This window comes from Saccostrea echinata, unplaced genomic scaffold (genome assembly GCF_033153115.1).
Source record: "Saccostrea echinata isolate AGI-Se365-2 ecotype Australia unplaced genomic scaffold, CSIRO_AGI_Sech_v1 ptg000030l, whole genome shotgun sequence".
NCBI lineage: Eukaryota > Metazoa > Mollusca > Bivalvia > Ostreida > Ostreidae > Saccostrea > Saccostrea echinata.
In genome coordinates, this window is record NW_026889779.1 from 10775427 (window position 1) to 10801632 (window position 26206).

Genomic DNA, 26206 nt, shown 5'->3' on the forward strand with positions numbered 1-26206 from the left:
AGGATCCAACCTCCTTAAGGAGATACATGTAGATGCTATCAACACATGACATGTTGGGGGAAAAGTATTGTTGGTGGAAATGTTTCCGTTTCCCAATTTTGAGGACGGAAAATTATTTCAAGCACTTGGTACATTTCTATTGTAAATGTTACTTTATACCACTGTACAATCCTGTCTTATTCAATACCAGTTAGTTATTAAATTTTAAAGCAAATATTCAATGAACAGATTCAGATAAATATTCCCTGCTTTTACTGAAAGAAAGGGAACAAGAAATCTTAATTACCAGAATATAGCCAACCTAATTTTCTCAAAATATATGCCACTTTCAATCATATCTACATGTTCTGCGCTATCATTTTTTTCCTGTATATATATATTTTCATAATACCTGTATTGCCAATATTGGTAAACCTTTAGTAAAGTACAACTGATTGCACAGAAGGTCATATAGAAGTGATTGAAGGGGAATTGCATGTTTTTATTTTAAAAACAGATCATTTTCTTTTCACATTTACCTGCAATATTAGAATGGGTTTCAAAGAACATGGGCAAATAAGCAGAGAAAAATCCCCATGGTTGGACAAAGGAAGTGGAAAATTTAATCTCATGCATAAAAAAATTTCCCTGTGCATATATGTTATAATACACCATTATATATACATGTACTACAATTAAAATCCACAATACGTTACAATCTCTTTAAGTATTTATGTTAGGCCATCTTAAAAAAAATTGTTTGTTTGTCCTCTCCTGGCCAACTGGTTTAAAATGGGCCGACTCAAAACCTATTTAACCTCCAAGAAATTATTTTTTTTTTTTTACTTTTTTCCCCCTGAATCTGTCAACAAATATGTTGAAATTTTCCGAAAAAAAAATCCCACCTAGCTACAGACCTAATTTTTTTACTCTGAGGCTGGAGAGGGCAAACAAACATTATTATAAAGATGGCCTTATTTAAGCATGCAATATCAAAGATGGCAAAAACGACTATTTTCTACGGCTGGGACAATTCAGAGTTCAATCGATTCGGTTCGGTTTTGGTTCAGAATGATAGGGTTTGAGTTCAATTCTATTTGATTATTAACTTTAAAAAAGTCTAAATATTTCTCATCATGAATGAAAAATAATAATCGCTGCTTTATAAACTCCTTTACTTAAGGATAACAAACATAAAATTCATTAAAAAAATAAAATATTGTAAAAGGAAAAGGTGTTTGTGAAATAAAAAAAACTAAATCACTGACTTCAAATTGGCACAATCAGCATAAAAAGTAGTTTTGATCTCCTATTGGCGGCCATTTTTGTTAATTGTTTACCTGTTATGTAAATTTTGAACCAAATCAAACCAAATTCCAGAATTCTGGATCCGTGCACCAATTGAATAGTCTGAACCACGATGCACCGGAGTTTTCAGTGCACCACACAGCCCTACTATTTTCCCATACTCTTAACACATTTTCCTTTATCAGTGGATCTTTGCTCCATTTTTAAAGCATATATCTTCAAAAATTGTGTAAAACTATTAATTCTTTGGTTAAAAAAATATGACAAAAGATCCACTTTACAAATATATGTACACTTTTATGACATAATATTCATATCTTTCCTGGAAATATTTAAAGTCCATTTATTTAAGGGTCATGTTACAAACAAGAAAAATGCTGACAACTGTTATGAGAACTGTTATAACTGACATAGTGGTTTACTAGAGACTCTGGATTTTTACTACTTAGGTTCAATCGCCCACAGAAACAACAAAGGCATTTTTGTTTACCGTAGAAGCTAGAATTTTTCCGAGAGAATTTTCCGCAGAAAAAATTTGTTTTTCATAATTTCATAACTGTTAATAATAAGGACGTCGTCCTAAATACTTAATTCATGGATTGAATTTGAGTTTTATAATGAGTTTTGAATTTGAGGTTATAGGCATTGCCCACGCCGTATCCACCCATGTTCTTTACAACCTTTCTCTCCTCACATCCAGTGCAGCGCACAGGCACTAGACGTAATGGAGTAAAATTATACCAGAATGTGTATGAAATGCTAGGAACTCATGTGTTTTTGAAAAGTTATTGCGTCGTTAAAAAAATCTCAGAAGGTGTAGGCGTGTGTGTGTTTGGGGGGGGGGGGGGGTATGCCATCCATAAATCAGGTGCCTGTGGATTAGTACACAAAATCGAGTTATTGGCGAAGCTGTATTGTATCAGGGACTGGGGACAAAGGCTCGAAGACTAGAGAATTATGAATTCTGTTTTATAAATTGTTGTGTTTTTTTTTTTTTTTTTTTTTTTTTTGACAATCTGTAACATTTGCTTTTTCAATGGTGGATCTAGGAATTTCAAAATGGGGATGGATTGATACCATTTTTTTTTTTTTTTTTTTTTGGACAAGCAAATAAAAAGAAAAAAAACGTCCATGGGCCACAATGATTACATGAGTCCCTTGGCCCTTCTGTTCTTCATTACAATATGTTTTTGTTTAAAAAATTCTTAGTTAATATTGTCGCCCCACTCTGGCCCCAAAGCCTAGATAATTGACGTTTTAAACATTTTCATTAAAAATGTCCATACTAGAATAAAAAACTATTATTATTAATTTTTATGTTTTTTTTAATTAAAAAGAAAATGTTTAAAACTTCTATTATTATTAATTTTTATGTTTTTTTTTTTAATTTAAAAGAAAATGTTTAAAACTTCAAGTACCTAGCTGTGCCCCAAAAGTTCATGACATAACCTAACTTGAATCAACACGTCCTTGGGATCCTTCAGTATCATTATGAATAACATGGCCTTGCTGTTCATGCGCGGATCTGGAGGGGGGGGGGGGTCGGAGGGGGTCAGGACCACTCCCCCCTGGAATTTGCAGAGTTATAAATAGTATATATACTGAAGCAAATAAAAAATGACTTTGGACCCACCCACCCCCTACGACTTGTGGACCCCACAATCACCACTAAAAAAAAGGTGTTTTTTACGTTTAGTAAATGGATTCTAGGTTGTTTTTTGTTTGTTTATTTTTGTTTTTGTTTTGTTTTGTTTTGTTTTTTTTTTTTGCTTGTCAAGAAATTTTTGGGTTAGATTTCTTTTTTAGTTTGACTGGGATGGACTCCTCCCCTCCCCCTGCTGTTCTGCAGAAGTAAACATGCACAAGGTGAACATTGCTCTGATTTAAGACTTACTCTAATCCCAGAATCTATTACTTGAAAAAAATGAATTCACACAACTTTGTTTCCATATAAAAATAAATGCAATTTAGTGTGACTCGTAATTTTTAAAAGAATGTTTTTTAAAATAAAATCCTTATTCATTTTCTTTTAAAACAAAAAGAGTAAATATCATAAATATGAACAACATGCATAAGAGTTTTACGTTTACGTTCATTTTTTTGTAAAAACATAACACGAACAACATGAACAGAACGGACTTCGATCCGGAGTAAACAGTATTCCCGTTTTAACTCCATATTTTACATTTCATCATTCCAATTCCGGTACGTAGCCAGCGCAGAAAAACATTGAGTTGACTGATTGAGTGATTGACAAGCAGAATCCTTATCCCAAAGGACTGATCCATGATGTTTATTTAAGTGAAAAATATCTAAAAACTTTGTACTGTATAATTTTTCAGAGCTGGTAGGATGAAAAGGAAAAGGCTAGCAAGATCTCATTCGAGGAAGAAAACCTCCACCATTGAAAATGGAATGACTCGAGTTCAACGCGTACGCGATGAAGATTACTTTCAAAACCTGTCCCTGGAAGTTATTTGCCTCATTCTTGGATATTTACCCCTTAGATATATACTGAGAATGGACTGCATGAACCACAAACTCAGAAATGCTGTGTCCATGTTCTTACGCATTCAGAAAGAGATTGACATGTCAGAGAGAGATATATACGGCTGGATGTGCGACACCTTGACCGACAGTACACTGACATCTTTCTTGAAGAGGTGTCATGATGTTGAGTACCTTTACGGATTTCATCCAGGATTTATGACCTTGAGACGTCAGCGTGGTGCTGACATGCTTACACTTCCAGGAATCATTGATGCATTGTCAGAATGCAAAAATTTGAAAGGAATTGAAATATCAGATGTTGTGCTTCTTCATGCAATGATGGACTTTTTTCCACAATTAGAAATTCTTGGAACGTTTAAAAATAGGAATGGAACATTTCCTATCAATTGTTCGTCTTCATTAACTTTAGCAGAGAATGCAAAAATTACATCCTTGAATCTTAATGGCATTGTTATTGAAAATCTACCAAAAATGTATAATTTAAGGCATCTTCAGCTTCGCTGGGTACACTTTCATGAGTCGCATCCATTTAGTGAGTTTATGGCACCAAAACTGCAGACTTTTGTTATGGCACATTGCTCCGGCCCTGTTAGTGCCATCAAGTATGTCCCACTCATTGCAAGTCTTGCAAGCTCCAGATACCTTTCACGACTTGAGCTACTACGTGTTCCTTTCCTTGGTAAATACTAGTACCAAGAAGCAAACCTAATACTAGCCCTTTTTCTTTGCAAGACATTTGTTCTTTATAAATACATTGTAATACATGATTGTATTTTATGACTACTGAATTAATAGTACATTTATTAATTTATGCAAGTGAAGTATTAAATTTATTTGAAAGAAACCTTATACACGTACATGCATATGAGACTTAAAAGATTGATCTTGAAAGTAATGTCAGTTATAAACTTTCAATGAAATCATTATATAGTTCATTTTTAAATATGTGCATTACTCCCATGAAACCATTGACATTTATCTACCATTTTTACAATTTTAGGGGGCCTTATTCATCATGTAGTGCAAGATAGCTGGCAGATGAATGCATTTCGCCAGTTGCGCTGCATCAGATTTGGAGCATGCCGTCATGCCCTTGAAATGGATCTTGGGTTCCTTATTATAACTGCAGCTCAAAAGTATGTTTATAAATGACAAGTTTCAGTTTAAAAAAAGGTGAAAATCCAATAAAAATATATATGTTATTAAAAGCAGTTAACATGGTTAAGCTTACTAGTTAATGAAAACCGATCCCATGTAAGCAGAAATTTTATCGAGGATTCAATTTTGGCATTTTTAGCGAGGGTGTTGAGATAGCTAAAATTACATATCACTAACAATTTATCCCACATAAGAAGTTACCATTATCTTTCTGTTCACCATAAAATCACTAAAATTACTTCTCGTTAAAATTAAGTACTGATTTTTAAGGACAAATCGCTAAATTTGCATCTCGCTAAAAATTCCACTTATATGGTATTGTGCAAGACATTTAAAGTTTATTATCTGTATTAATTAAGCAGTTTCTCTTTCTTGTAGGCTTTAAGTATTTAAAATTTCAGCTTATCAGTATCAAAAATATATAAGCATCTTTTATAACATATAATTTAATAAATTACAAGAACACATTCAGGGAAGCTTTTTTTTCAGGATAGAGGAAGTAAGTGTCCAGCCTTCTCTGACCAAAGACAATCTATTTGTTGCCTTGATGATGGCAGATGTCTCTTTTCCTTCATTTAATACACTACATCTAGGATTTGTTGATTCTTTTCCAGCACCAGGTAATAAAGTTACATTGTGTTCTTTCACATTTAATTAGTAAAATTCTAATTTACCTGAACAGAGTCATACTTTTTAGAACATTTACCAAAATCCAGTAAGATAATACAGCAATCTGATTAAAATCAGATCTTTGTTACACTCCGAAATTCTGTTAGTCAATGTACAGAGCGACTATCAGAATTTTGGAGTGTAACAAAAATCTTATTTTAATCAGATTGTATATTACAGTAAACACTGGGTTCACTGGTTTGTCTGTTCATTTGTCAGTGCTTTAATGCAGTACACCGTACTTCTGTACCTTCCATTCTATTGATAATTGTATATTTTAGTTATTTACTACAGAGGTGGAGGATAATTAAAGGAAACCACCTCTAAATTTTTTGGCCAGTTGAACAAATTAAAGATCAAGGGCAACAGATCAGTATTATTGATATGACAATCAAATGAAATAATTTTTAAAATTACTTTCCAACTTATAGACTTTATATTCACAAAGTTAAAAAAAATAGAATATTGTGGATTTTGAGATTTGGACAAATGTCAGAATTATTGATAGAATTATGATGTTGACTGTGGATGACTGTTTTGTTAATTTTTTTCTCAAAGCAATACTTTATCCAGTATATCAGTCTATGCTAAAGTTTTTTGGACCACACAGGACATTCGGTCCTATGTAATCAATGAACACGCAGGACCGAAGCAAATTTTGTCAGACCGAAAAATCTAATGTTAAAAAGTGAAATACGTGAAAATGCAGAACCAAGATAATCTTATTACTGTAGATGGTCCATGCGGTTTTAATCAATTCATTTATGTATTTGGATTTGTGCGATATTTTTTTACTTATAACAAACATTTGAATGACTCTGCATCAAAATAGTAAAGCTCAAAATAGGATGCTGAGACATCGGACATTCTGGTCCGGTGTTAAAAATGATGCATCGGACCAGAGGCATTGCACATTGGTCAGGTCAGACGGTCCGATGTCTTTCGCATAGACTGGTACATACATGTGTACATGTATAATAACTGTATCACTGAAATCAACATGGAAATTGTCTTGTATGAAAAAAAGGAAGGAAACATTCACAATTACAATTTTTATGTGCATTGGTTTATTTTTCCTGAAATTGTTTGTTAGATAAATGGGACAATGAGGATCTGATTGTGGAGGGTTTGGCCAATGTGTCGGAGGCACCAGCAGTCATTACAGACATTGGAATGAGAGCAGTGGCTGTATGCTTTCCTAGACTCAAACATCTGGATATCTACAATTGTCCTCATATACTGAGGCCTACTCAGTGGTTCACACAAGGTAAAGAAACTTCATCAGATCATTAGGACAACAAACTGCCATTGATTTACCCCTTGTCAGAAGAGTGAATGATAATACATGTATATGAAATAAATGTGCATGCTGTCCTTTGCATGCAAGTGTGAATGTAAAATGTATGTTTCAGGAGAAAATTTGGTACAGGTATGGAAATTGAAAAAAGCATTGTAAAATGTTGATAAAATATTTTAAAATTTGAACTTACTGAATGAATTCATTTCACTTCCTAACATTTCCATTTCCATTCAAATTAATATGAGATGGATGTGTCAGTTTAAATAATTTGAGGATGTGAACAGTAATTTTTTTTCCCCAGGTCTAACTTGCTGGGATCAGCTGACTGACTTGTCATTGAGAAGATGTCATGCTTTGAAAATTGAAGATTTTTGTGAATTCATTCCTACCCTTCCATCTCTTCAAACTCTCTATCTAGAACAAATGTTTAGGGAGCCACCAAAAGGATGCTCAAGGTACATTTCAGAACCAAGTTTTTAGCTCTACTGCCCCTGATAAATTTATTTATAACAAGAGGTATCATAAAAATACTTTGCTTTTCACAGCAGCTAGTTCACATATCAGGGATATAAAAAAGTAAAATAATTTTTTACAGAAAACTGATGTAGATGTTCATGTATATCTACAGTAACAAAGTTTTCATTTGATAAATATTTACAGGGTTGGCTTAAGTGCTGGGACAGGTATGGGACTCTCCTCTGCCATGTTAAATCAACATTACCAAAACCCCCCTCCAGCAAATCCAGTAGTCAATAACAACAATGTACAGGATGATGGAGCCAATCAAAATGAGGGAGGTAATGCTGCAGCAAATCAAAACAATGACTTGAATGTTCAAAATGATGGAAGCAATGCTGCAGGCAATCAAGGCAATGATATGAATGATGATCCAGCCAATCAGATCAATGACATGATTGATGATCCAGCCAATCAGAACAATGACATGAATGATGCTCCAGCCAATCAAAACAATGACATGAATGATGCTCCAATCAATCAAAATAATGACAATCAGAATAATGAAAGGGAACATGATGAAGTTGATGAGGTGGCAGTCGATAGAAGGGATGAAGCTGATGAAGATGCATGTGATGAAGCTTCAGAGGAAATAATGCCAGAAAATAAAGAGAAGGAAGACGATTTTCAAGGGGAAAATATGGTGCAGAATTTGGATGGGCATGATGAGAGTGAAACAGTTAATACTGACAACAGTAATACTTCAGCACCAACAACATCAATGGAGATTTCTAAGAATATGGAAGAGAGCTCAGATTGTCCACAAAATGAGAAATGCAATGCAGTGAATGAAAGTGAGCAAATATCTAATGTCAATAATTCAGAGTCTGAAGAGTGTGAAAAAGAAGATATCAAGAATGACAATGCCACAAGTAGTTCTCAGAGTTTACCTGAAAATACATGTAGCATGAACAAGAAAAGTGAAAAGATCCAGAGGGCTCCATTTTCACCTACACCCAGAATGAGACCAACTAGAAGTTGTGTTAAGCACCAAAGACATAACTCGGGCAAATCTGATAGAACTTCAACTGATCGCAAACAGAATGATCAAAATGTACACAGTGCACCTGTAAAACGAAGGAAACTTGAAACAAACCAAAATATTCCAGAAGAATCATCAGAAAGATGCGAAATGAATGAGGATGGTGCTGAATCTAATGCTAAAGTTATGCAGATGGATAGTTCACAATGCCAAAAATGTCTGTGCAACAGAAGTGAAAGTGAGAGAAAGTATTCTAAAAGAAGAAAATTGAGGCACAGAAAAAGTAAAGGAAAGAGGAAACCTGTTTGTAAATGTGAATGTCATAGTGATGAACAAAGAGACAAATTAAGTGATCATGGAACAGAAAATAAAGATCAAGAGAAGAAGGCAATGGAAAACAGTACATGGTGTCCTTTAGAAAAACAGGACAGTGCTGACACCTGTGATGTGAAAAAGGAAGTAAAAGAAGAAAAGGAAGTGGAAAAGGTAGATAAATCTTGTGAGGCCAAACCAGAGGAAATCAGACAAAGTCTGTCCCAGGCAGAGGACTCCACAACAAGAAAAGGTATTTTAATAAAATTATTAGAGGAAATATGTCAGTACCAGTTTAAACCAAACAGTGAGAAGTAGGAAGTACCGGTACCTGTTCTTAATTATGCAAAAATAATCCTGGAAATCAAACATGAAGCATAAAAACCATTTTCAGCATAGTTTTACTGTGGATAGTATTAAAATCCAAGACTGGTCTTTGAGTTGAGAGCTTACTTGTATAATTTTGAGTGTATTTGATGAGAATTTTATATATGTGAGTGCCTCAGAATTTAGAGCTTGTTGTTATATTATTTAGTGTTTAGAGCTTGTTTCAGGGAAGAAAAGAAGAGGAAGACAATCAAAACAAGGGCATTATGAAGGTCCAAAGTCCAACATGAGAGATGAGTGCACAAGCACCGCAGATCCTTTAGTAGAAGAGGATCACGTACAGGTAAAACTACCGGATTGAGTTTTTAGATAACTGACTGGCTGAGCCAAAGGCTTAAGTGAGGTTTACTGATCAAAGAGTGTCTGTTGTCCATAAACTTTTCACATTTTCAACTTCTTCTTCATACCACTGGGCCAAATTCAACCAAACTTGCCAAAAAGCATCCTTAGGCAAAGGCGATTCAAGTTTCTTCAAAAGCTTTTTCAAAGGAAGATAATAAGAAATAGTGGAAGTTTGGTGGGGTTTACAAATCCTTTTCTCAAGAAACACTGGGCCAGAAATGATAAAACTTATGTGGAAGAGTTCTGACATGGTGTAGATTCAAATTTTTTGAAATTATGCTCTAAGTTCTAATTTGAATATGTAGAAATTGTTTTAAAAATCCTTTTCTCAAAAAAGCAGGACAGTGATTAGTTTTATTACCATGTAAGTATTCTCTGGTAACGCAGATTCAAGATTGTTTAAATCAAAGCCTTCGTGGGTTGGTTTGGGCCACAATAGAGGATCAGTATTTTTCAAGGGAATATGGTACAGGAAAAAAAAATCTTGGAATTTTTTTCTCAAAAACAGCAGGGCTATGATTAATAATATTAATATGAATTCAAGTTCAGTTATGTCATGATCTCTTGGGCCAAGAGTGGGGCCACAATAGGGAGACGGGTGAGCAATGTGATTCACAGGCCTTTTGTAATTGTACACTACCTCAGACATGTACATGACTATGTAATAACAGTGTGTGTTTAGTGACAAACAACTTTTTATTCTAGATCCTAAAACTGAAGTCAAATTCTCTGATATCACTGTCTCTAAACAATGTGGGCATAACCTGTCTGGTTCTTGATGAATGTCCACAACTGAGTAAACTCTCAGGTAAGACAACAGTTCATAGCAGCTTGTAGAAGTAAACTCTCAGGTAAGACAACAGTTCATAGCTTGTAGAAATAAACTCTCGGGTAAGACAACAGTTCATAGCAGCCTGTAGAAATAAACTCTCAGGTAAGACAACAGTTCATTGCAGCTTGTAGAAATAAACTCCCAGGTAAGATAAATCCTGATAATGGATCTTCTGATGCATGTAGAAGTCAATCTCGGGTAAGACAACAGTTCATTGCTGCATGTAGAAATAAACTTTCAGGTAAGACAACAGTTCGTTGCAGCTTGTAGAAATAAACTCCCAGGTAAGATAAATCCTGATAATGGATCTTCTGATGCATGTAGAAGTCAATCTCGGGTAAGACAACAGTTCATTGCTGCATGTAGAAATAAACTTTCAGGTAAGACAAATCCTGGTAATGATCAGTCCATTGCTGCATGAAGATTGGTTTGCAAATTGTTGGTCCTTTTCTCTTTCAGAAATGAATTTAACTAAAATTATATTTTACATGTAAATGCTACATGTACAGAAAAAGATGCTTAAAATAAAGGGATGAACTAATTTAAGTACAGGGAATGAAAATCACTTTGCTGTGAGCCTGAACTCTTTATAAGTGCGTTCATTGCAACCATGGGTTACTGTGTCATTTTATTTTCAGGTCATGCATGTAGGGTTTTAAAAGAGGTCAAGCTTAATGCAGTTCCAAAGATTCGAAAAGTGGAATTCACCCATTGTCCAAAACTCTCCGAGGAGAACCTGGCCTATGAGGTGGCTCTTCAGGAGGAAACCTTGGCAGATGGCCAGGCTCGAAGATATAACAAAGCATTATTTCTTAGACCAATGCACATGGTATCAACATTTTTTTGTGAAAAACTTGCTAGTTACATGTTTATCTTAATAGTTATGAACTGTTTATCCTTAAGAATTGCTTGATATTCTGTAGCAATTCATTGATTTACATTTTCAAACTTTTCAATTACTGGTATTCCCATGATTCATGATTATTGCATTTTGTCTGAAAGTTGATTCCTTGGCAAGCAACTAACAGATACTTTATCTGTGCTAATATTTATATACCCATTTCTCAAATTCACTTCATACAAGAAAAGTCCTTGTTAATTGGTCAATAACCTTATTCTTTGAGAATATAGCTAGCTTTTACTACAAGTCAGTCATACTTAGTGCAAAATTTGTTAGATCTGGATCTTGTCATTCTTATTTTCTCTATTTTACTTGAAAGGTAGTACTTCAATTTCTATGCCATCCATTTTTGTATTATGCTCTGAATGACAATACCAAAGAAAGGTTATTCAAATTTGTTGTTGTTGTTTTGGGGTGATTTTCAGTAACCTAAACTAAACCTAGCAAAAATTGGACATCCATAGACATTACCATTAACTATAATGATGTATACAGCAGGAACTTATAAACAATAAATTACCATCATGGTTCTTAACTCTGTGTATTAATCTAACTTTAATGTTTCTCCGATATCATGCTAATGTAAAGAAATGAAATGATTGTAGATTGATAAGGGAAACCTTGAGCACCTGCTGTTTTCCAGTCCTGATATACCATCTGATATTTGTATCATCTATGATTACAATGACCAGGCTTGTAATAGTTCCTACAATCACATGAGAGTCTTCACCTGGGGAGAAATTCTTACACCATTAGCCAGGTAAGGAATCAACCAGGTAAGGGATTACATGTAATTGAAATTTAAATCATATGAATAGGCAGTGTATATTTTTAAATCATGAGTACAAAAGGACTAGGAAACTAAATAAGAGGCCATTTTTTAGTTTTTAAAACTGGTATTTTGATTCTTTGTAGTGAGCTAATTGACGTCTACAGTTTTCTGGAATGGAGCAGAAAAGATTGGAAACCTAGCTATCCTTGGGGCAGGGACATTTTCAGGATGTATGGTCAGTGAAAATTATTGCATATACCTTTCACTACATTCATTCCGTAAGAGGTGGATAGAATATTTCTGATTTTTTGCTTCCTTAATAACACTTTTCTTGATAAATTTTTATTTTATTTTTGACTGGAAAACTACATGTTTTGGGTTGGTTTGTATTCTAGAGAGAAATGGTAATCTAACTTGTCATGAGATTGTGACAGACATGACCTTAATGAGGATACTGAAAGAGAAACCAAGGCTCCCAGAGAATCAAATACACCGCTTTGACCATGCCCGTAAGTAATCAAGCATCAGGCATCAATAATGGCTTAAGCAGAACCACTTTCCTCAATAACAACTGCTGAGTATAAAATACTTATACATTTGAAAAGAAAATTTCTGTGGTTTTTTTTTTCCTTTTTCCACAGAAATAAAGAACAATACAGTTCAACACACTTTAATACTACAAAGTTAAAAATAAACAGTTTTGACAACAATGAAAATCAATTTGCTGTATAAACGTGAGGCAGGTTTGCTGTAATCGTGTTATATGCATTATGTATACAAATAAATAATTTTATAGGAGGCATATACTGTCCCAACACCAAGGGTCACTACAGTGCTTATTCAGCCTTGGACTCCATCATGGATGAAATGGCTGATCAGTGGTGTGCTGGGATGAAGGTCAGACGACACAGTTGTATTATTTATATCAACCTGAGTGACATTAATGGTGTTCCTACTTATGATCCAGAATTTTCTTAAAAAGAAAATAGTTGCAGAATTTTATGGGGTAGATTTAGTGGCTGTTGTAAACTGATGTGTGATAGATATTGAGAAAACTATGTTTATTGCTTCTTGTGTATAGCATATTGTTAATATTACACAGGTTCGTAAGATTATATATGATTGAATTTATCACAGTTTTTAGTTCACATTTCAATTTCAATTGAATTGAAGATCTAAACTCCAAATTTGAATTACAACCAAAAAAAATAGCTATAGTTAAGTATCTGTTACGTAAAAGTTTTGTATCTGTACACAGCTTTGTCTAATAAAATTTGGAAGAGAGGACTAACTCTCATTATTCAATAATAATAATACTTGTACATATTTGATTTATTACTCTCTCTTTCTTTCTCTCCAGCAGTCGTGCAGGTTACTGCAGGTTAATATATCAAACAGCTGTCAACCATGGGTAAAAACAAAAGTACCAGAAGTAATTCAAAAGCAAAACAAAACAACAACAACAAAAAAAAACACGACTTAAACCTTTTTGGTGGTGGTTGTGAAGGGTCAAACTCTCTTTTTTCCATCGAAAACAAAAGGGCCTGGCCCTTTTCTATACTAAATTAACAGTAAATAGAATATTCTGTACAAAAAATTGGACCAAACTTTCCACACACCCCCTCTCTCTTTGACCAAATACGAGGAGGGGGGGTGGGGGGGGGGGGCGGGGGCAACCGGCCTTCATATGAAGATTTCCATACTAAATTTCATGTTAACAGCAAAAGTCTTTTTCATAAAATAGTGGGAGCCTGGAATCGGTAACCCTGGAATCTCATTTGAATCCTGGAAATTAATAGGAATCATATTAAAATTGTACATGTTGCTGTCAAGAGAGAATCATGAAAAAGAGATTTTTTTTAATCTGTGCTCTTGGGTATATTTGAAATGTGTATTTTATTAAGTTTTATTATATTTCCTTGCTATAAAAAAAAGTCAACTTTTCATGCATTTAACGTTTAATGAACTGTCCGGAAGCCGTGACTTTTACTTCTAGATGAACGTTTTTTTTTCTTTAAAATTTTTTTCAAAGTAAAAAAAATTTTTTGTATACATTTTGCATTTTAATGTCATGACTACCCCACTGGAATTTCAAACTTGTTGCCACTTTTGATTTAATCTTCAAACTTTTGAATTGATTTAACGTCCTTAGATCCTATAAGAAGAGGCATCTGAAAATAAATGACAGAATGCGTCATTTTAAAGGGAAGCTCTGTAGTAAAAAGAACACTTAAACCTGTCTACCAAGTCTTATTAAAATCAGGCCAAAACTGAAGATGGAGTATAGCGTTTTCAAAAATTCTTTACAGACAAACGGTCGGACGGACGACGCACACCTTACAAACCCATAAGCTCTTTTGGTCTTTACCCAATAGAGTTTTAAAAAAATATCCAACCTCGACAACTCATAAAATGCCTACTTTACTAAGATACACAATTCTACATATCAGTTTTTGATTTCAACGAACGGTGTTGTCATGGTTACTTAAAGTAACATTTTCTTTGGATTTTTTTTTCAAAATACTACTCCTATAGTTTCGATCCGATTTCAATAAGACCCGGTATGCAAGAAGACAACAACAAAATACATAATTCTCTGTATCCGTATCATGCTTGATTTCTATGGACAGTGTTGCCATGGTTACTATAAACAACAATTTCTGGTAAAAGCTTTCAGAACACCACTTCTACTCATTTTTGTCTGAATACAATGAGATTTGTACACAAATAGACTATACTAAGATTCATAATTCCTTACATCTGTTTTGATAGCGACGAACGGTGTAACATACTTACTAAAAAATAGAAATTTCTGTAAATTTCTTCCAAAATATTCCTACTCCTCCAGTTCTGGTACGATTTCAATAAGACTCTGTAGTAAGTAGACTACGCTAGGTAAAGAATTCTAAATATCGGTTTTTAATTTAGATGAATGGTTATGCCATAGATGAAGAATGTTTTTTAGGACTTTGAGAAAATTGTGTCGTCAAAAACTTTATATACCAGTAGTTCATTTTCAGCAAAGGATGCCTGTCAATTTTCTTCAGGAAAAATGTTCCTGTCAATTTTCTTCAGGAAAAATGCTTCAGGAAAAATGTTCGAAGAGTATTGCTGAACAGAAATCACATGTGGAACATACATGCAAATAACGTTTTCAAGTATTTCCTCTCTGTTTAATTTATTATTAAGAATAACTTGATCTATTTCAAATTGTTTCATTCACTGTAGAATGTAGATTCCCGTTTATTCCATTATATTTCCATTTCTATTTGTTTTCTCTGTGATATCTCTTTGAAAGTTAGGAAAGTTGATTTCTTGATCATTCTAACGGAATGCAAATTTTGCCAAGCGAAAGGTCAGTAGCTAAGAAGGCATAATATGCATGTAATTCTCGTGCGCCTGTCTTTGTGTCTAACTCTAAGGAGGCCTAATATGCATGTAATTTTTCGTGCGGCTGTCTTTGTGTCCGACTCTAAGGAGGCCTAATATGCATGTAATTCTCGTGCGGCTGTCTTTGTGTTTGACGTCAGTGGGCGGGGACTATTGAAATTGACATGTGAGGCCTCGTGTAATTTAAATCTATTAGTCTACATTTTTAAAATCTAAATTTACAATTTTATTTCAAAATGAAATGGAAATATAAGGAATCACTGTCTAGTTAGTAGAGTATGCCAGGGACATCAACGATAGTTGGAAACGTGGGATAATTTATGCATAACGGGCTTCGCCCGTTATGCAAATTATCCCACGTTTCCAACTATCGTTGATGCCCTGGCATACTCTACTAACTAGACAGTGATTCCTTAATTAAATCAAATGTCAGATAACTCTAATTGCATAAAATCACTTTGGAAGTAGAGCTTTTCAGCGAGCAGTGTTTAGAGCTTCCTTTATTTAGGACTTGGTTGATTGATTGATTGTATGTTGTTTAACATCCCAATTGAGAATTTTTCACTCATCTAGAGACGTCACCGTACGCCAGTGAAGGGCTTCAAATTTAGACCTTTACTCGGCACTTTGAGCCATTGAGCAGTGAGGGTTCCTTGTCGTGCCAACTCCTTCCGTGACCTCGGTTTTTAAGTTTATCCGAAAGACCCGTGACATTCAATTCTAGTGCCGGGTGCTTAGCAAAGGAACATTCCTACCTATGCTTACTTAGCTTTGACGCGGTGCGGCGAACGAGGATCGAACCCGGGCCCCCCGATCGCGAAGTAAATACATTTGACTACGATACATGTACATGATTCTGTATGTTTAGTTTTGACTTCGATGAACAGTATTGCAAATGTCACTAAAAATAGGATAATATAGATTTTTTTTCAAAATGCCACTCCTCCCACTGTTTTTGGTATGAATTAAATAAACTTGGTATACAAGTAAAATAAACTCTGTCTCTGTGTCACTTTTCCACAGTAAATTCTCTTTTTAAAAGTGAGACTGAGATCAAAGAGTTAGCTGCCTTAGTCTTTTATTTTATGTACACACCAGCAGAGCTACAATCTCGTCAGAGACTTCTCGTATTGTATCGTCGTGATTCGTCGTATTTAGAAAGCCCCAATATATTAGTGCACTCATTATCGTACCAATTACGTCATCATCAGACTTAAAAAGACTCCCCGAACGGCATCACTTGGGACAAGATCAGGGGGAGTAACGGATGTGAGGAAGAATTTGGAAGATACTGTTATACCGTATCTCTGCAATCTTGCTTTTTCATAACTTTCTGTCCATTTCTTTTGGCGATTCCAGCTACGGGTAACTAGATTATAAAGGCCAGGGATGGGCACGATTACTGAAAAATGTAATCGATTAATAATCGATTACTTAGAGGAATTTTGTTTAATCGATTATTAATCGATTACACTCATTTTTGTCCTGTAATCGATTGTAATCGATTACTTTGGAAGATGTAATCTATTAATAATCGATTACTTCCAAGTTTTTATCCCTTCAAATATCAAAGCAATATTTAAATGGTAAATGTTGATGTTATCCACTGAAGTTTGAATTTGTTCCTGCAGTTTCAGTGCAGATTCTTTTAAGGTTTTAATTCTGGCTAACATTCTCACTAAATGCCCAAATGAGGGATTCTCTACCATGGAAAGTGGAGACACGGTTCCACAATAAAATATGCCAAGGAATTAATTATTCCTTTCAACCTTGGATCTGAACCTCCATATTTATTGACTTGTTGAAAAAATTGTTTAATATTTTATTGTGAATTACCGGGCACTTCATTAGAAGTATTTTGGCTGCCCGTATGTTGACAGTACATGTTAAACATTCCTGTACGTGCCTTTTTCAAAAAAATAAGTAAATTAGAACGAGCTGTTAGTAATAAACATGTAAATTAAATGTGTCTTTCAGTAATTTAACTAATACATGTAGCACAATTTCATTCTGTATTGAAATAAGTGTTTTGAGATCTATTAATTCTTTTAATAATATTGTTTGTCTTCAACGGAATGAAAGTTAAACACTAGGTAGTTCACAGTTTACACCTCATTATCTGCAATCAGGGATATGTCTCAGTCAATTAATTAGCCAATTAAGATAAGCAAACACAGTGATGCTTACTCCCTCTCTTACAGACACTTATAACCTAGCTCTCACTGATATTAAAGCAACCTTACAATTTTGAATGAAAACATGAGAATGATTTTGCAAATTTTAAAGTTACTAAAACACAAGTTTGAAGTTGTTTAAACATTTTCAGATATGAATAAGTATTTCCATCTTCTTTTTTTGAGTACAGTGTAGTTTATTTACCAAATTATTTATATTTAATACAGCACTTAATTCTGTTTTTGCTATTTATAATTTTCTATTACAAGACAAAGTTTTTCAACATCTGAAATATGAAAAAGGACATGCAGCAAGAGGACAGTTGGTCAAATGTAAAATGCACACGAAAAATCTGTATATTTTATTAATAAATGGTTGAAATACATTTCTGAATTATTTAATACTAGACCAGAAGGTCTATAATGCAGATTTTATTGAGAACATTATTAAACTTATGATGAAAAAGTTAGGAAATCCAAACATTACACTATATATTTGATATTTATGTGTGACAGACTGGAAATAATTCTCCAAAATAACATCCATTTATGTATAAAATAATCGAAAGTAATCGAAAAAGTAATTATAATTACATTGAAAATTTTAGCTGTAATCGATTAAATTACGATTACAAGTAATCGAAAATCTCTTCGATTACAGATTACTGTCGATTACTTGAAAAACAGTAATCATTACAATCGATTACGATTACTCGATTACGATTACCCCATCCCTGATAAAGGCACTATATTCACCAGCGATAGTTTGTCTCGGGGGCAAAAAATCTACCAGAATACCCTTACAATCTTAAAAACAGTGACTATGGTTGAATTTTAACGAGCGTAGTGACCCTTCCTACGTTTTTTACAACGCACTTTGAAAAATTACGCACTTTGAAAAAATGTTTCAAAGTGCGTTAAATTTGGGACGAAGTTAACGCACTTTGACAAAAAATATTTCTTTTCAAAGTGTCTTAATCAGGGACGTTTTTTGAAAGTAAGAGGGGGGAGGGCAGCCAGAGAAAAAAATTTCAACTTACCTGAAAAAAACTTGACAAGCCAAAAAAAAAAAAAAAAAAAAAAAAAAAAACTCGAAAATCCTACTTCGTGGGGGGTGGGGGTAGGTTCCATCTTCTTTCAGTACCAAATTTTATTCAAACACTACTACAATTAAACCCCTTATTTGACTATTCTACAACAAAAAGTGGAGGGGCCAACCGACCTTTCAATTAACATTTCAAATAGTAAAAAAAGGTCTTTGCAAAAAAGCTGGGGGCCACCCCCCCCCCCCCCCCCCCCGCTGCTAAGTGCCTGTTAATATCCACCATATTAACGCACTTTGAAAAATACATCTAATGTGCACGGCTTCGTCAATATTCTTGCAAATTTTAGGTAAAAAATTGATATCAAAGTAAAGGAGCAAGTGGAAGACTTTATTTTAATCAGACTGATATTTTACGTTATCTCTTTGGCAACTTTTTTTAAAATAAAAAAAATATTTTATCAAGTGTATAGTAATCGGTGATGAGACATAGATTCTTGTCTACGAAAGCAACGTAAACAATGAACCTATGTAGCAACGCACTTTGAAAAAAATATGAACTTTAAAAAAATTGTCAAAGTGCGTTAAAATTGGAAAAAATCAACGCATTTTGAAAAAATATTTTTTTTATTTTAAAAAAAGTTGCCAAAGAGATTAACTGGCATATTTTTTTGTCGTCTGTTAATAGTTTCTGTATCCTACTTACTACTGATTTTTACACTACTCACGAATATCATTTATACTTTTAACGTCATTACTTTTTGCAATTTTCCAAATATATTAACACATTGATCTTCAAACTAGGATCAATCAAGGGTTCAAAAGTAACCCCCCCCCCCCCATATTTTCTGCGTTCAGACTCCAGGCCCGTAGAACGCGGGGGAGGGGGGGGGGGGGCGCTCCCCCTCCTTTTTCCGAGTATAGTATTTTGCTATAGTAAATCTACCTTTAGATGCCTGCTACCCCCCTTTTTTGAATGTTGTAAGGTCGAGCACTGGCAAATTCTAGGATTTAGACAGTAAATTAGTTTTTTTTGTTTTATGTGTGTTTTTTTGGGAAGTTGCTACGGGCCTGGGATCGATCATATTTCCCGAAGTAACGGACATAAATGATATACCAAAGAATCTTCACAATATAGTGAATATTATTGTGATCAGCTTCAGCCGATCACAGTTGATTCAATGTGAGGTATCCGGCAAATGTAACCACTTGCTCACACGGCACAACTTTGTTTTGTATGCAATGGCAGAATAATGTAAATCTTTCTTAATACTTTTAAAAATACTAAAGTAGCATTTTTATACTTTCATTTACTTTTTGAGATGCAAACATTTACACAATTACATGATGAATAAACTTATTTTTTCTTAATCTGCACAAGAATTTCATTGATTTACCAAATAGAAGTACATGTGTACATCCTTTCCCATTAAAATTTATTCGGTTATTGGTGTTTCGAGTAAGTCTAACTCGTATAAATTAGTTTATCTAAACAATAAAATGCTTTCTTTGGTTGTTAGTACAGGAATTAATGTTGCAGCTGTTCGTAGTGCAGAAGAAAATGTTGATTTTTCTGCAATAGTTGCAACGTGAATTCCAATACTAACATACAAAGAAAGACATTTTACTGTTAATATTTACATCTGTACAAAAAATCATTTAAAGTAGGATTAAGTAGATTAACTATTGGGTTATGGATATGTACGTCATTGTACGTTTCATTGATGGAAGAGCCACTGCTCACGAAATCTGTACGGGAAATATGCTTAGCGGTGTTTACTGACTGATAGGACAATGGTTAAGAAATAAAGAAGATAATATTCTGTGAATGTAAAATATTAGGTAATTAACTGTTCTGTTCATTCTGTACCGCTTCGCAGGCCACAGGTTTTTTTTAAACGAATACTTATTCCACAGCTAGGGAGACTTCTTGCGACGTACCTTGTAAATACTACTGGATCCCTCTTTTCAGACTTTGACTTTCCGTGGGTATTAATTTGGGTCTGTCATTCTGTCTGTTTGGAAAACTAGTTTCCATTTCGTTTCGCTTCGATGATTTTAACGTAATTCTGACCCTAGGACTTGAAAATTTAGATATTTACAAGTTTTCCAGACTTGTTATTTAGAGTTAGCCGCTTGCAAATATTGTGCTCATTTTAGTGTACGAATCTAGCTTGACAAGTTATATATCAAATTTGCACTTCGTTCCGCTTCAATGACTTTTGACGGAATTATGGCTTTTTGACTCATCATCTGCCATAGATATTTTTCAGGGGATATAGACTAAATACATTCCGGTAGGATTCTCACATTGGTTACCTAGTATTCTCAGAATGCTTGTTCTATAGACACGTTTTTATAATTTTGCCCTATCATATTTAAAAACATAAGTAGTTGTTGTTTGACAAAATGCATTAATCAATGAGTATTAGCTTTTTTTAAGAACCCACAAAATTTGGTAATCGAAGTGGCAATGACTTTAATTAAGTATTATTATTTCAAATGTATTTGTACTTGAATTGTTTCATTTTTCCAATCAACGATTTCATTCTGCTGAACAGCTACAGACATTTATGGAATCTAACCACAATACATTATATCTAACCAAATCCTTAAACTATGCACGTCATATTGCTCAACACAAACATTTTTCAAAGTAATTTGAGTTAACACATCAATGCTTCAAAGAACACACAACTGGAATCCTTAAGTTTGTATTTTCTCTGTTAGTTCTTGTATCACTTTCCAAGCGAATTCTACATCCCTTGATTCTGTCCGTGAGGCACACACAGCGAATCTTAAGAAAAACGTGCCGTTGACTTTTGATGGCACCAAATGTATACGTTTGTCAGAGTTGATGACCTTTAATAACCTCTCGTTAACTTCGTTTGAATCCTAAAATTTACATAATCCTTATTACTTTTAATCCATGACACAAAATTTCGAGAGTTTAACGACAGCACACCAGCAAAAGTAGAAAAAAATTAAAATACATTATTATTATTACCTATTTTATGGCCCGTACTTATTGCTTAAGGTCAGACGACTCGTTCCTCAATACATGTAATATATAATTTTTCCCAAGAATTTGTTGTTGAGGTATTGTTACTTTAACAAGTTTTCTCACAAAAAATTGAGGCACCTTACCATGCATTTGTGCAAGATACCAAAGGGCGGTGTTTCCCATATAATCCTACTTGAAATCACTTGAATTGTCAACATCATAATTTCTGTTGTATTTATTTTCCAAGACATTTTGAAAACAGTTTAGAAATCATAGGATATTGTTAATTATGAATATTTTTAATACATAAGGAAGAGAAACAAAACAGATACTTGAAGAACGTGTCGTCAGACAAACAAATACTCTTTATCACCCAAAACAACTTTGTATACCTCCTAAAGATGGACTTGAATCTATGTTTTCTGATACTTACTTTCAACCTAAAGCAAACTAACCCCAGTACTACGTCACCAAATATTTCAAATCTCTGGTCAGCCTTTACCAAGTCTTCGAACTGATGGGCGAGTTTTACATCCTAGAAAAAACAAAATTTATCTTGCTTTTATTCTTAAAATTAAATGTCAGAAGCTAAAAAAAGACTTTTAGTCGGGGGCTGGGATATTCGGTACTTTTATAAATGTATATCCTTCATATCCGAAACGAAAACAACTATAAGTATTTATAGTTCATAATAAGTTCCTACTGATTTTGTGCCTACCTTTCTTATGTACTCCTGAAGACCTTTCACTCCGTATAACCGCAAAACAAACCATAATTTAAGAGACCTAAATCTCCTGCCCAACGGAATGTGCCAATGCTGCAAAGCCAAGTGAACACATAATCTAAACTTTATACGTTTTAAAATACTACATTGAGTTTAAAAATTTATATATTAAAAAAATTGAATATGATTATCATCATTTTACCCTAAAATCAGGTATAGAACCTTGATTGTCATGTTTCAGGTACAGAGGGTCTACATTAAAGGCATCACTCAATAGCCGACTATCCTGGACCCTGTCAGAATTTAAAGAAAAGGGATGGTTAGTTAGATGGTTTGATACATTTCAAACTATACATGTATAGCAAAGATGGTATGCTTATGTTTTGTCATATAGCACAACATACTGAGACATAGAATTAAATACATGTTCGGATGTCTCAGAAAGATTGGGAAAAAAACTTTAAGTCAATTGTATTTCCAAAAAAACCTACGTCCTACTCACCACATAGTGGAGCAGTCAAAGTTTACATTTAACCATTTATGAGGATTAAAGTTGAAGGACATTGCATGCTGAAAAAAATACATATGATTTCAAAACCTTCATAGTCTGTGTGAGAAACTGTCTTTTTAAAAACCAGTTTGGTGACTGTTTCGATTTTTTAATGCTTACTTCCACTCCATTAAGCAAAGGTCTAAATTCAGGGCAAATAAAGGCACTGCCAGCGTAAGCTGCATCAATATGCATCCACAGACCTTCTTTCTTGCCTGAACATCAAGGTCACAATATGAAACAAAAAATCATCAATTGTTTGTATGTAATTTGATATATTTTAGTTCAAAATCTTCATAACTAATCAATAGGATTCACAATTTAAAGTTCCATTGCGTTGCGTTTTATTACGAAACAAAATAGCAAGTAATACTCACAAACTAGCCCCAATTCCAAGACGTCATCAAATGAACAAACGGAAGTTGTACCAAGAGTTGCGCAGAGCTTTGAACAATACAGAGTATTTAAATATATGTTTTGTACTTAATCCTTTAACTTTATTGAATACATATTTCATGACATACAATACGTACAAAAAATGGAATAAGTCCATCCGCTCTATCTTTTTCTATTGCTCTCTGCAGCGTATCGCCTCTAAGTGAGTATTTTTCATCAGTATCCAATAACCGTATTTTCACTGCTCCTATTAATGCTGCTCTTTCTACAGAAGAATGGGCCTGTGTGTAACAATGTAAGAGGATTATTACCTGATTCTTATTTCCTCATAAATTCAATTAATCATATACCTAAAAAAATATCAATCTTCCCGTTTCCGAGGACGGTGAAATCACTTATTTTCATGGGGCTTAAATTTTCGTTGTTTTCGTGGTATGAAGAAATGCACGAATTCACATCCCCTCGAAATGTTAAAATGTCGGAGTACAGTATTATATAGAGGTTCTACAGCTTCTGCTGTAACCACGAAATCAAATCCTCTACCATTGTTTTTTCCCTTAAACCACGAAAATTTCACCCCTCGAAAATCAGTGATTTTTTTCACTAAATCCTGCGCATTCGTATGTAATTTTTCCTGGATCCTTGAGTTAGCCATTTGAAATAATTGTTTTCATGATCGACTAAGAAAACTTGCCTGTGCAGAACAGTAGGCCACCATTTTATTAATAATTCCTTCATTTGGTGAGTGACTAAACTTGTCTCCAAGAATTTGATGTAAATGTTGTGTTCTAGCTGACAAAAGGGCTACCAGTGTGGCTTCACTTGCCGTTCCCTTGAGTTTTGAAGAAAAAAAGACTCATTTATATATACATATTCTACCTTTGTTTATTCCGTTATAAACAGTGATTTAGTTATTTAGTTTATCCTTACTGATAAGTAAACTGAAGACAATTTTTACCACTTTATTTTTCATCATGTACATTGACCCTAACTCTGCTGCGCATGTTCTTTTGACATACCTGTATAACCCCGCCTCCCTGACCTTTACTGGAATGAAGAAAGCAATCGGGAAGGTCGAGCATTTTAGCTAGCCAATCCAAAACCACCATCTCCAATTCTGTGCATGCGGGACTGGAAGCCTTTAACAAATAGTAAGAATGAAATAAAATGGTACCAGTAAAACACGTATCTGTGAAAATTGTTTTTAATGTTTTTAATATACATGTATTGCAAGCGCTTATTTTATGCTCTTAATTGTCTTTAGCAAAGATGAAAATGATATACATGTAAATCATAGTACATGTATTTCACGACTTTAAACGATTATATAATTTATTGACAATTGCTCCTTTAATCAAATTTTGCCGCAGATTTTGTTCCGAACTTATCCTTACTCTTGAAAGGCTAGTGTAGAACCAATTGGTTTCCTGATCTGTAAACCAATACATGTTTTCTGAAATACTGAGCCAATTTACATCTATCCAGTAAATTACAAGTTACTTATTTACCCATGTAAATCCAATGCAGCCGATAGCATCCGAGAGAATATCCGCCACAATTGCTGGATAGGAATTGGCAGTGGGGAAGTATGCGTGAAACTGTGGAGAATGCCAGTGGGTCACCTGTATGATCCAAAGAAAATTTAAGAACAAATACATTAAAAACTTCAAGTACATTTGCACGACTGTTAAACGTTATGTAACAATGCTGCAGATGTAGATAACGTTACAATGCTGTAGATCTTTAGATAACTAACCCCTGGCATGATGACCCTTTCTATGTCCTTCATAACGTCCTGCCATTTTTCTGCTTCGTCTGGTGCTTTGTCTGGAATGAGTTCTTTAAGATATCCTGGAGACACATCTGGAAATGGCTGTCGATCTCTGATGTTTTCCAGGTAGTCTGCTACATAATCCACCATCTGCTTACCAAACCGTCTGAACTCCTCTGCATTCATCGTTGAAATACTAGTTTGAACATTTGAACGATCCAATTATAAGTGACGTTTTGGTACATTTGCATCCTAACAGTAAGATAATCTTTATATTAAAGTTCAACAATATTTTCAATAAGATGTGTCATTTTACAAAATAGTCATGAAAACAAAATATTTATTGCACAGACGTTTCAGTTCAAACACGAATTCTCTAGTAATGACTTACGTCCAGTTTCTGTTCTCAGCACAAAGTCCAAAGCCCCTCTGATGTATTTGACTTCTTCGAAGTAATCAATGGAGGACAATTTTACATCCACTACAAATTACATTAAAAACCTTTTCCATTTATTTAGCATTAAACAATCTTTGATTGCAAGCATCAAGAGAGAAATCCGATAGTAGGACGTCAATAGTAACTGTATAGAGGTTCGTCACTGTGCTATTAGTGCCAATATCAACACAACCATTATATTTAGTACGATCTGTGAAAAAATCACTATGCAAGCTGCTAATGAAAGTGTGAATAATACTTCAACTAAAATACGCTAACTTATGCCTTCTTGAATGGAATGCGACTGCAACAATTTTGTAAGCGGTTTGCCCGTAAATAGTCATTAACACGATTTTACTGTATATTGATTGTCGGGAAAATGACCAAAAAATCTTTCCAAGCTGTCGTTACAGGAGTGGTTGGGATTCCCTCTTTTTCATGATAATTCCTCTCAACAGATGTAGAAATATTTATTCTATTCTTTTTCAGATTCGGAGGTTGTTATCGTAGAATGCGAACATTCACTGGTTTGATCAATTAAACAAACTACACGACGTCAAATCAATACGTACGAGTTCCTAAATGCCATTTCTATGAATAACAATTAGTTTCTTGTGTGACCCTTCTTTGCAATGGTCAATACATTTTTAAGCTGAGTGGGGTATACACACACAGATAATATAAAATAACAGCATAATTAAAAAAAAAAATTATTTCCACAATAAGAATAAATTAGCAATTCACTCCACA

General features: G+C 34.1%; 2 protein-coding genes across 2 annotated transcripts; one reads left to right on the forward strand and one right to left on the reverse strand.

Annotated features, from left to right (window-relative positions):
- Nucleotides 1-3563: 3563 nt before the first annotated feature.
- LOC133197276 (F-box only protein 38-like) lies at nt 3564-13245 on the forward strand. The gene is made up of 13 exons (XM_061333236.1): nt 3564-4477; nt 4799-4934; nt 5446-5576; nt 6719-6892; nt 7227-7380; nt 7586-8988; nt 9290-9405; nt 10170-10272; nt 10935-11125; nt 11803-11957; nt 12113-12204; nt 12365-12478; nt 12766-13245. The coding sequence occupies exons 1-13, from the start codon at nt 3640-3642 to the stop codon at nt 12945-12947; spliced, it is 3789 nt and encodes a 1262-aa protein (XP_061189220.1). The 5' UTR covers nt 3564-3639; the 3' UTR covers nt 12948-13245.
- Nucleotides 13246-21037: 7792 nt separating this feature from the next.
- Nucleotides 21038-25597, reverse strand: LOC133196327 (aromatic-L-amino-acid decarboxylase-like). The gene is made up of 13 exons (XM_061332235.1): nt 25412-25597; nt 25006-25216; nt 24758-24871; nt 24269-24388; nt 23944-24081; nt 23387-23530; nt 23231-23297; nt 22974-23068; nt 22806-22873; nt 22506-22596; nt 22298-22396; nt 22013-22114; nt 21038-21470 (listed from the first exon to the last, which is right to left on the reverse strand). Exons 2-13 carry the CDS (start codon nt 25204-25206, stop codon nt 21282-21284), a joined length of 1428 nt encoding a protein of 475 aa, XP_061188219.1. The 5' UTR covers nt 25207-25216; nt 25412-25597; the 3' UTR covers nt 21038-21281.
- Nucleotides 25598-26206: the final 609 nt, after the last annotated feature.